At 47.0% G+C, this 12446-nt stretch overlaps 1 protein-coding gene across 5 annotated transcripts; it reads left to right on the top strand.

The window, feature by feature from the left end:
* On the top strand, window positions 1–11776 carry FOXRED2 (FAD dependent oxidoreductase domain containing 2). 5 transcript variants are annotated; one of them, XM_037880728.2, is made up of 9 exons: window positions 1–237; window positions 831–1388; window positions 2437–2688; window positions 3567–3836; window positions 4459–4625; window positions 5344–5509; window positions 6048–6289; window positions 8322–8492; window positions 9256–11776. In XM_037880728.2, the coding sequence occupies exons 2-9, from the start codon at window positions 850–852 to the stop codon at window positions 9516–9518; spliced, it is 2070 nt and encodes a 689-aa protein (XP_037736656.1). In that variant the 5' UTR covers window positions 1–237; window positions 831–849; the 3' UTR covers window positions 9519–11776. The 5 variants fall into 5 exon arrangements, with proteins under 5 accessions (XP_037736656.1, XP_037736679.1, XP_037736674.1 ...); XM_037880751.2 differs by having other exon boundaries at window positions 5–241; XM_037880746.2 differs by having other exon boundaries at window positions 6–237; window positions 591–1388.
* Window positions 11777–12446: the final 670 nt, after the last annotated feature.

Genomic DNA, 12446 nt, shown 5'->3' with positions numbered 1-12446 from the left:
GCACGTCTCCTTCATCACGTGACACGGCTCCGCCGGGCAGCTGAGTAGCGCCGATCCGATCTCAGTGCCCGCCTCTCCCTCGGAAGGAATAGCCGCTCTTGCAACTTCTCTCGTTGGTGGGGTATAGTCTATCCGCCGCAGGAGGACCGCAGCCGCCGGGGCTCTATAGTCCGAGTTTGGTGTTTACGGGGCAGCCGGACGGGACCTGCCTGGATCGATTCGCTACAGCCTGACGTGGTAGGTGCGTCAATACGTCACATGTGGCGCATCACACGGACGCCGGTCACGCCTCTTTCCTTATTGGGTGGGAGTGGGGGAGGGTCAGTGGGGTCGCGTCTATTGGCCAGGGGTGAGGGTGGGGTCGGGCACCTGTCTCCATTGAGGGAGCCTAGCGGAGCACTGGCACCCCATTGGCTGGGATGGAGTGGGGCAAGGGGGTGATTCACCCCACTGACTGGAGGCTTCACATCCCTGTTCCCCATTGGCTGCGGTGGGGTGGGACAGTGTGTCTGTCTGTCTGTCTGTCTGTGTGACGCCCCCTTTTCCCTTTGAGATGGGGGGAGTTCACTTAGGGTGTCCTTGTTCCCTAGTTGGGGGGCTGTGACCCCCGGTCATGTGGGGCCTACCAAGATGGAGGAGAGAGGGATTAGCGCCAGAGACTGGGCAAGGAGGTGGCGAGCTGTGGACTAGGTGCATCCATAGCAGCGTCTGGTGGGTCTGCAGTGCTGGTACCAAGGTGGATTCACCCCAAAGCTGAGCGCTGGAGTGATTTACCTGTAGCCCCACCGGGCTCTTGCAAGTATCTTGTGCCTGGATTTTGTTTTGAACAGAGCTGGCCTTGCTGTTCCCATGATGGCCCCGCCTGCTGCCCAGTGTCCATGGGGCCTGCTCCTAATCTTTGCCTTCTACTTGGGCTCTTCCTGCACTGACAGTGCCTCTGCCCTTCCACACCACGACTATTGCATCATTGGTGCTGGCCCCTCAGGCTTGCAGATGGCCTATTTCCTCCAGCGTGCAGGCCGGGACTATGTGGTCTTTGAGCGTAGCCATGCACCTGGCAGCTTCTTTGCCCTTTATCCACGCCATCGCAAGCTCATCAGCATCAACAAACGACACACTGGCAAGTCCAACAGCGAGTTCAATCTTCGCCATGACTGGAACTCCCTTCTCAGCCATGACAGCCGACTGCTTTTCCAACACTACTCTCATGACTTCTTCCCTGAGGCTGACACCATGGTGCGTTACCTTGAAGACTTTGCTTCCATGTTGGAGCTCCGGGTTCAATACAACACTGCCATCATCCATGTGAGACTGGAGAGGGACTCACAGGCATGGAATGGCCATTACTTCATTCTTACAGACCATAACAGCCAGGACTACAGATGCAGGTAACCAGCAAAGTGGGCCTGGTCGGCTATGCAGCTTTCCACGAGCCTAGTACGTAGCTACCTGTTGGGTTGTAGGTGACATGACATTATTTTTGAAAAAGTGCCACCTTCCTTGAGCAACATCACACTGCAGAAGTTTGAAGTGCTGGCAGGTGTTATTTCTATTCCCATGGTAAAGCAGTTTCAGTAAACAACCATTTGGGCATAAAGCCATGAAAGTTTTGAGTCTGAGATGATTGTATTCTAAACCCTATTATATGTTTCCAGATGCTCTTTAGGAGCCCAGAACTGGACTAGGAAGTCAGGTCTGAGGTGCATTGTCTGAAGGATGGATTTGGGCAGAACTGGAATAATGGGTTGCTACCAGTTAGGAAGAGGTGCTGTCATAGAGTTGTGTGGACAGCTCAGAACTGGAACAGCAGATAGTGTTGCCAGTCAGGATTACCCGATATTCCTTTTCAACTCTTAGATGTTGCCCTAACATTAAATAACAGTTGGAACAGATGGCCTGTGAGATGATTCTGCTTACCTTATTAGCATCCTTTTTTTTTTTAATTGAGATATTTTCTGTCCCATAATAAAATGACAGGGAGCACGCCATATACTGTATTAAAAGGCAACACATTTAAAATGTGTAGAAGGAAATACTTTTCATGCACCATATAGTTAACCTGTGAAACTCACTGGCATTAGTTTTTTTAATACAAAAAGCTTAGGGAGAGTTGAAGAAGATTAGACACTTACGTATAGCATCTGCAATGGCCTTTGCTAGGATAAAATTACAAGGGTTATTGACCCTCCTGGTATGGAGAATAAGCAGACCACTAACTGAAGTAGGGAAGATGCTTCCACCCATGCTGTGTAGTATTGAGCAGTAAAAATGCATTAAACAGCTGCTTCAGTATGGCAGGCTGCAGAATATTACACTGAACAAGGTAGCAGTAGTGTAATCCTGTACTACAGGAGGTGGGATGGCGGATGAGATCTTATGTGGCAATTCCTATATTCCCTAATGTTGACAGTGCTTTCTTATCATGTCTCTTTGCAGCCTATTGTTGGTAGCCACTGGAACATGGGTTCCCAATGTGGTAAACTTCCCTGGCTCGGAATATGTTGAGGGCTATGAATCTGTGTCCATCAACCCAGAGAACTTTGCTGGCCAGACTGTGTTGATCTTGGGTCGGGGGAACTCTGCCTTTGAGACCGCCGAGAACATTCTGGGCGTCACCAATTTCATACACATGGTGAGCCGCTCCCGCGTTCGCCTCTCTTGGGCCACCCACTATGTTGGAGATTTAAGGTATGAGGCTGCTCTCCTTCATGGTTTTAATGTGAATTGAATATTAACCAAGTGAAATTGCCATTGTCTGATGAGACTGGCCGTTAGGACTGGTACAGCAGACTAATGGCTTGGAGGATGAGTAATGGGATATGGGCCCTTTCACCTGTAGGCCTATGTTTTAATCCAGCCCAGGTTTGCAGTTACTGAAAGTTGTCTATTTCATGGCTGTGAAATGAGTTGGTAGGGAGAGTCTCTGACAGTTCCTAATGGAAACAAATCATAAAATCTGTCATCGTTACAATCATTAATTGGCTCCTTGCTTGCTACCTCAGACGGGAGGCCCAGGATTGACTGGACCGCGGAAGGATAGTCCAGTGGTTAAGGCCCTAGCTCGGGAGACCCAGGTTCAATTTCTTGCTCTGCCACAGATGCCCTGCGTGACCTTGAGCAAGTTTAGTCTGTGCCTCGCTTCCCCATCTGTAAAATGGGGATAATAGCACTGCCCTACTTCACAAGGGTGTTGGGACGATGAACACCTTAATGACCATGAAACACTCAGATACTCTGGGAATGGGGGTCATAGATAGAATGGAGACTGAGCTCTCCTTTTATTGCTGTGAGGTGTACTGGTGAGGCAGTATGGAGGAAACGTGTACTGCCACTATCTACGTTTTACCTGCTTGGGTCGTACATAAAGGATGTCTGTCTCCAGCACTGTCAATCTGGCATGTCTCACCGGCACCAAATTCCCACAGACACAAAAGGCACCAATTGTGAGATAGTTATAGTGTGCTTTGGGACAGAATCGTAGGATGCGTAATAAACTTGTCATGTTTCCAGGATCAGTTTTTGAACCCCAGATGCCTCCTCTTTCTTATATTCTCCCTGTTTCTCAGAGCGATTAACAATGGCCTTCTAGATACATACCAGCTGAAGTCTTTGGACGGGCTACTGGAGGGTGACTTGGAAGATCTGGCTATTGTCAAGGATAAGAAAGGGAAGCTGCACATCACTCTCAAATTCTATCTGGAGAACAGCAACAGCAGTGCAGGTGCAGAATCCATCACTCTCCCACAGGATGAGCTGGACAACTTTGCCACCCGGGCACCCTACGACCGTGTCATCCGCTGCCTGGGTTGGAAGTTTGACTTCTCCATTTACAACAGGTGAGGGTGAACCAAGGCCTGGAGGAGGCAGGAACAGAGAAAGTGGATTATGTATGTGGGTGTGTGAGAGAGCATGTACCACTGCCCTCTAACAGATGGGATGTCAGACCTGAGTGAGTGGAGTTGTTTGAATTTGTAAACCTGCTTCCTTGGCTCCCTGGGGAGAGGCCTATGTCTCTGGAGCTGAAGGCCCTGAGTCCCTGATGTCCTGTGAGTATTGTCAGCTGGTGACTGCATCCATGGTGTACAGATACAGATCCATACAGCGAAGCTTTTTTCTAGTCTTCATCACTCTCTGCCTTGGCTTATCTCATAATACAGACTGGAAATGATATCGGTAACTCTGCTTTCCTCTTAAATGGGTTGTTACTGTGTCAAATGGCTCAGACCCAAATATGACCCCACCCAAAACCACCTTAAAATGGATACTCTTGGTTTCTAATAAAATTCCCTGTGTGCTCCTGGCTGGAGAAGGAACAAAACCTTCTGAGGGCAGTGGAAGCAGGAAGCAAGATCTTTCAAAATGACCAGAGCATAGCCTATGCCCCTCCAGACACGCTCAGCCACCTACCCTCAAATCTCCCCTTCCTGACTGGCTTAATCTGCTCTTTTGTGCACCCAGATCTCTTAGGCTGATGCCAGGGAAAGGGAATAAGAAGAAGTATCCTCTGATCAAACCCAGTTATGAGTCAAGAGGCACCCTGGGGCTCTTTGTTCTGGGCGCTGCTAGCCACTCTATCGACTTCAGGAAATCTGCTGGGGGCTTTATCCATGGATTCCGATATACAAGTGAGCTTTGGATGTACAGAATGGGCAAAAGTTGGGAAAGAAGGGCTGAGGTGGGACGGAACAATTCACTGGCTAGTAGTAGATTAGTGAATGTTACTAGATCACCTTCAGTCTTTAGTATATCACACAGTCCTCATTGTGAGAATGTGATATATCCAGTTTGTGATTGCATAGCAAGGTATGGGGTGAAGGACAGGCTGTGGAAAAGATTTTGGCCCATATCTGTTATGTCACTTTTTGTTTTTTGTCTTTGTTTGTGAGTTTGTCTTCCTATCTCTTGCCTTCTACCTCTTATTTATATAACACAATGCATAAGTTCTTGCCATCAGGTATACTGTCTTGTGACTGGTTGTGGATGAGAGGTCTGTTTTGTGGAGCAGAGTTTTGGGCAGAGGCCTTAATATTTTTTGAAAATTCTTATACTTGAGAGAGACTGCCACTCTGGTGAAATGATTCATTAAGAGAACTCCCCTACTTTCTAGCCGGTTAGGATCACCGCAGCTTTCTGAGGACTGTCCACTCAGGGTGTGAGCGACCCTGGGGAGAATTCTTAGTGCTGATTGGCTGAGGTGGAGATCACATGATTTGCTATAGTCTAGAATCTATCTTGTGTGTCATGATGTTGCTTGTATGTGTCTCCTTGTTGTGCGATTCAGTATCTTAAAAATATGAGCTGTAGTTTAAAGTGAGCCTTTTCTTTCTTGACTTGCTGTCTTAGCTCGTGCTGTCCATCGCTTGTTGGAACATCGTCATCACGGAGTCCCCTGGCCAGCATCAATCTACCCCATTACACAACTGACAAATTCCATCATCAAACGGGTGAATGAGGCGTCTGGACTCTACCAGATGTTCAGTGTCTTGGGTGACATCATTCTGCTGAGAGAGTGAGTGAGTAATTATTCCCAGCACTCTGATTCATCAATAAGTTCCTTCTCTTTAGGGGCTAAAACAAACCAAAACCTCCTGCTGAAGTCAAAACTATATTCCTAGATTCCCCTTTGAATGTCCCTGGTGAAAAGCTTTCAATGAGATGTGCTGTCTCAGTTTTGGATGGGGAGAAGCAGGGCTTAAATTCTCCCCAAATATTTCCCGGAGCCCCAGAGCTCAGGACTCCAGCCCCATGGGGTACGCCAGGACTCTGCACCGGATGGCTTTGGCTGAATTTAAGCCCTGGGGAGAAGGGTCCCTTTGTCTGGAAATAATGGAGATTTGTAATAGGATATTGAGCTTTTTAAATCCCTACATCACTAGGTCTGGTCCAAACCGGATGGATAATGACTGAAAGTCATTACCATCTGATGACTGTTCGTTGGCCTTAGCCTATGAGGATATATTGGGTGCTATGTATTTGCCTTAATCCCTTGTTGGCTGGTTAGATTGTTCCTTGTAGAAAGATCTCATGAATGTGGTTGTGGCTCCTAGGAATGCCACAGCATTTGAGTACCTGGAGGAGTATCCAGTCGGGATCCTGGCAGAGCTGGAATTGCACACAGGGAGAAAGGCCCACAACGGGCTCTTTGTTGTCATCATGGAGTATGGGAAGAATTTTTCTGGGGCTGACAAGGATGTCTTCTACTACAACCGAGCAGTGGGGGAGGCACAACATGCCTGGCAGTCTAACTTCCTGCATCCTGTTATTTATTACTACAAACGACTCCCCACAGGTAAGCTGACAAGCATCCCTCCTCACCCTTGTATCCTGATTATCCCATATATACAAGATGGAAAGTTAAGGATGATTCAGGACAAGAGGGAATTTTGAGTCCATCCTAGACAACTTCCCCTGCTTCTTTGAAGTTGCTCCCCTGTGGTATACTAGCCACTACTGTAGGTGCTAATAGTGTACTTGTAACCCACCCACCCCATCTATGTATATTCATTTGTTGTCTCTTGTCTGATCCTTGTAAGCCTCTTGGGTCAGGGATCGTCTGTTTGTACAGCACCTGGCACAGTGAAGTCCTGGTCTATGACTAGGGCCCTTAGGCCCTACAGTAGTAAAAATAATAAGAATACAAAATAAAGTAATAGAAGAGGGAAGGGAAGTTCCTGTGGAACTCATCAGCGCTGCTCTTCAGTCATCCAGAAGACATCACTGATGAGTCATGTCAGATATGGCAACTTCCTGCAATATCTTTGGGAGACCAGGTTGTATTAAGTGCATAAATGGTTTATGTATCATTGTGGGCCAAGAATTGCATACACTCCATGGAAGGGTGTGATAGAGAAGGGCTACAACAGCTCCTCCAGGAAGTGAACACAGTAGAGGATGATTTAGGGAAATCACTGATTATAACACTTCCAGAGAAGTAACACTTCCTGGGAAGGCTCACATAGTCTGGTTCAAATCCACTGACCAACAGACAAATAAAGGACTTTTGGATAAATAGCCCAAGCTTAAACCAATTCAGGGCCTTCATTCTGGTCTAAAGACTGATATGAACTGGTAACCACAGGAAAAACCCAGTTGTGGGGTTTGAAGAACTGACATCTACCAGAGTCCTGTGTTGGGAGTTCGGGGGTGACCTCTGGTAAGCTCCTAAGCATGTGTGTAGGTTCTTTTATTGTCTTTATATGCTTTCTCTGTAATGCTTTTACCTTCAGAATAAATGTGATTGCTTGGAGGGAGCTCTGTAGTGACTTGTAACTGCTGGCAACACACTGGTAATAGCCCTCAGAGAGAAAGCAAAGTGCAGATGCTGGCTATTTGGGCAGACTGGCTTTCTGGGGATATTGCAGTGGAGATCAAGTTGCTGTGCAGCCTTAAAAACCCTAGTCAGAACTGAGTGGAGACTGCCCAGGAGAGGTGGGAGTTGAGAGACCAAAATCTTTAAGTGGGTGCCCTCGAGGGACCACAGAGAGGGAAATACAGGTGCGTTTACCCTGAAACTGTGACAAGTGGCCAGGTGGTGGTTGAAACCTCAAGTTTGGGGTTAGAGAAGGGGTGTTGGGGAACATTTCAACTGTCCAGAAGAATCCGGTATCCCATGGAAGCGATGTGCATGGTTTTCCTTTGCCTGGTGCCATGTGACTTCTGAGTTGTGTAAGTACTGCGGTGCCTAGTGTTGTTGCCAAAAGTCAACTGCTCTCCTGTGGTTTACCCATCTCTGAGACATCATATACTGACAGGAGAACCCCCAGCTCTGATGAAAGAAGCCAAGAGCAAGATTTAAAAGCAGCATAACATCAAAGCAAATAAAAACACACACAATGAATTTCCCTAGGAGGATCCAAAGATTAGAGTGTTGACATTTCACCTCCAGAGACCTAGCTTCAAATTCTGGCATGGGTCACAAGGGAAGTGAATTTGGTTAATAATAACATAAAGCCTAAGCACAGTTTGGCATGACTGGCTGGTTCAGAGGGATCAGAGCTAAAATAGTAATGGTGGGTGTCGTGTGTGTGTGTGTGTGCGTCCATCCATCCAGGATTGGAAAAGCAGGGGATGCTGCAGGGCCAGGAGTGAGGGGCATTGACAGAGCTGAGAGTCAGTCCAGGACTGGAATAACTGAGATTCATGCTGCAGTTCAGAACGAGGTGCAGTGTTGCAAGTTAGGGGGCCAGGAGTGGAAGCTGGAATAGCTGTTGCAGTGTTAACGTCCCATCTCCTTGAGCTCTTCCGAATTCCATTTTGATTCTGGAAAAGGAGGACAAAAGCACATTTTCTCCTTTTGTTAATATGATCAGTTCTGTCAACAGAGCGTGAGATGAGGCTCTGTCCTCCGGACTGGCCTCTCCCCCGCCCAGATGCTGTCCATCATATTGTGGAGGATTTCCTGACAGACTGGACTGCCCCAAACGCCCATATCCTCCCACTTAGACGCTTCCTGGAGAATTGTCTGGACACTGACCTGCGCAGCTTCTTTGCAGGTAAGCTGGACGCTAGCTGGAAATGGGGGTTTGGAGACGCATCTGATTCAGATAGGACAGTAGCAGGCCAACAGTTAAGTTAACATGAAAGATCCCTCTGACTACTGGGCAGCTGGGAAATCTTACTACTAGTTGGATGCACTCCATGAAACAGGAAGAAGTGCTGGGTCATATCAGGAGCTCACCCATTCCAAAATAGCCTATGATCTTAATTGCCCCAAGAGGCAGAGGGACAGCAGGGTGCTCCTTGGCAGGTCCTCTCTCCTGGGAGTGCATGCTAGGTCTTGAGTCAATACCCCACAGGCTGCAGCTTCCCCACTCCTCCATCTGAAATGAGATTTGTGCTGACAAGCACCACAGCTGCTTTCAGTTGGAAACAGTAGGGACAGCTTGTGGAATGAGAGATGAGAACTCTGTGATACCAAAGCTGGAAAACTAGTCTCTCACCTCCTGAGCTGGAGAATGGGTTGGGAAACCTATATATGAATTTCCTGGGGCCACAGAGAGAAGCACCTCTGAGCTACCAAATTGAAGAACCAGGTTTCGATCTCAAATTCTGTTCCTCCCTCTCTGAATTTACAGATTCTGCGGGAGACAGTTAATTACTCTGGATTAATCAAGTCAGGGTGCTTGCTGGCGAAGTGTTGTCACTGTCCCTGACCTTTATGTTTTTGGTTCCGAATGATTGACTTGTTGGGAGACCCTGAATTATTAAGCATTTACGGAGCATCTCTACATAATCTTTTTTTGTTTTTATTTGTAGAGTCCTGTTTCCTGTTTGCTCTGACTCACCGGAAGCTGCCTCCCTTTTGTCAGCAGGGATACCTGCGAATGCAAGGGCTTGTGGGTAACAAAAGACTTAGGCACCATGCAGTGGAAGCCGGCCTACTGGAGGACCACACTGTTATGCACTCTACAGATGAACTGCTTGGTGGCCAGAGAGGTTCATGTGACCAGTTGCTGAAGGATCACGTGATACCAGGTAGCCCCCTACATCATCTTGTGAATACCAAGGATGAACTTTAACCTTTCCCAATTCATACTGAAACCCATGGGGACTGTTGTGACAATACTGTAACACACATCTGCAGCAAGATTCCAACCTCTTTCATGTGACACTGGCTTCCTGCCCATCCCTCCAGCTGTCCACATATTGCCAAAGACCTGCTCAGATCTGTTGTGACTGATGGGCCTGATGTGCTGTGGAGGATAAGTTAGAAGCTGAGATTCAGTGAGGCGGAGGCTTCTCCTTTGTCCCTGCAGAGCCCACGGTGCTTGAAGACAGTGTTGTATTTATCTTATGGACCAATGTCTGGGGCAACATTTGGGGATCAAAGATATGGGGAGAGAAAGAGAGAAGAGATGCACAGATGGCTTAACACGAAATATTTTCGGTTTTGATGTGACACAGTTACATGTCTTGAGGGCAGGTTGGAGACTGATCATTGGATGCTGTGTCCAGCACATTCTTGTGTATACTTGAAGATTTGTATGTCCACTGAATTCAGAAGTGATACCTTCAGAAGCAAAGTTTTTCGTGCCCTTTGATAGAGACAATGAGGTGCATGCCAGTATATTTAGTTTTAGTGCAGGGCAATATAATGTCACTGCCTGGACGTGGGTCCCAAAAGCCATCTCCCTCTCTAATGGTGAGCAGCTAGCCTAGGAAGCTTAGACCCAATGTGAACTGTCACTAAATTAGCCCTGCTACCCTATCCATTCCTTTACTTGGTGGAGTTGGTATTCTGTGCCAGCTGCTCCTATTTAGAAGGGATAGTCCCTGTATTTTTTAGCAAAATATCTGTCCTATTTGCTCTGTGTCCTTCCAAAAAGCTTCCTGTGCATTTCACTCTAGTTAAAATGTGTATTCCTAGTTTGCTTCCCAGATGTTCCTATTTATAGCTTTCAGATGTTGTATGGTAAATTGTCTGCATTTTATTGCTCATTCCCTAATAGGCACAGACCTCTCACTTCTTGGAAACCACTAATCAGAGCAAGGAGTTTGAGCTCAGTCTTCCTATGTCCCCATGATTTCTGTGAGGTAGAGGAGGGGTAGATGGGAATATGCTTCCTGCTCTCCCCATATCCATGAGAATACCTTACATTTGTGCTTCCTGGTAAGATGGGTGGAGGAGAGGGTGGACCTGAATATTCCCTCCCTGTCAGCTGATTCCTAAGTAGCCTTTCCCAGGGACCCCTTAAATTTTCTTTCGCTTCCTATAAAGACCCAGTTCCTATAGCTCTTTGCTGCTAGAGGCTGGGGAGCACTGAGATGAGTGAGGGATTGAAAGGAGTGTCACTCTTAACTGGGAACACTGGTGACAATGCTGCTGCTGTCAAAGGATCCTCTTAGTAGCTGCTACCGGGAGAAACAGGGTTGGCGTCTCAGAAGGTGTAAATTGCCATTGCTCCACTCTCTCTCTTTAATGGAACTACATCCGTTTTCACTGGATGCGAATCTGGCCCAGAGGGAGATGGTTGAACAGTCTGTACTCACCAAGCAGCCCACAAAACTCACCATGGGCTTCCTACATGTGGACTATCCAAGGGGGGTGGAATTAGGAGGGCCAGTGAGAATGCTAACGCGCCTGTCTGACCTAAAGGTTCAGTTTCATTGTCTATGAAATACTAAAGCCAAGAGCAGGCCCACTGTACGCACACGCATGCATGCGTGCACACACACACAAAGCACGCTCTGTAGTATCCCCACTCAAGATCGTAAGACTATAAATTCCTAGTATGTGGGTTGCCTTAGATTGCAGTTCTGGTCTGAAAAGTGACTTAAAATGGTATCTTCTTCTCCACCTGTGCGCTCCCTGTTGTGTGTCCAAATCAGATATGTTAACTTCAATGTCAGAAGGTTTTACTGTTTACTTCTGCTACCCATGCAGAGCCAGAACAGTTGAGAGAATGAGCATGATTCATTCTGACTCACACGTAATCAATAATATTTGTTAAGTCCTAACTTCATCTTTGGTGGCACTTGAACCAATCCAAATCCATTGTCCCTCTGGGATCCCAGGCAGGAGTGGTAGTTGGGAAAACCATTCTACTTGTAAAGCAGGCAAGTTGGATCTGGATGTCACAAAGGAGCAAGAAACACGAACTTCCATGGTGCCATTTTTATAATGACTTTTCATAGCAGAACTTCATTTTAATACCGATGCTCAATTTAATTTTATTGTATCTCCTGTTGAAGTGGATTACTGCCTGTTGTAATTGGTTGTATAGGTTTTGTATGGTTATATTCTTCCAGTGCAGTTTAAAAAAATATTTACACCGCTCCCACTGTTGGCTTTTTAACCCTTTGCTCAGAGGAGATAGGTATACGTGCAGGTATGGTCACAACCGTGAGAATCAATAGGAGTTTTTCTACAAACTTCAGTGAGCTTTGGATCCGACCCATAAAGGGAGTAGGGGATTCAAAGTATGCAAAGGTAGACTGACTAGTGATCTGAGAAGAGCAATTAACAGCAAACAAGCCACTCTTACATCCTACCCCTATATGCTTGCCATGTTCTATCCTTTTTTAATCTAGTTCAACAGGTTTTGGACAAAAGGAGCTTGTAGGACAAATAAACTGTAAGGCTAATACTTATCTGACCAGTGCCATTTACCCTCCCCAATCACAGCACTGCCTTTGCTCTCACCCTCTGGGACACAGGAGCAACACACAGTCCTCACCCAGCACAGCCCTAATTTGGCCCACTCACAAACACTGTGCTCTAGAAAGGGGGTGTGTGTGAGTGAGTGACTGACCACTGCTCTAGCTGAGACTAAAGAGGTGCCTTCAATCTTCAAAGCTGTTGATCCAACAACACCTTTCATCTAAGCTCAATGTTTTTAAAAAGTCTTTCCCCCACAATGCTGTGAAAGACATGTTGCCGGCACCCAGTGCCAGAGGCAAGCAACAGCAGGGGTTCGTTGCCTGGTGTGCGTCACCCAATGAACACA

Source organism: Chelonia mydas, chromosome 1, assembly GCF_015237465.2.
Source record: "Chelonia mydas isolate rCheMyd1 chromosome 1, rCheMyd1.pri.v2, whole genome shotgun sequence".
NCBI classification, from domain to species: Eukaryota; Metazoa; Chordata; order Testudines; family Cheloniidae; genus Chelonia; species Chelonia mydas.
The sequence above is the reverse complement of the archived record's forward strand: the minus strand, read 5'-3'. Positions and strand labels throughout refer to the sequence as shown.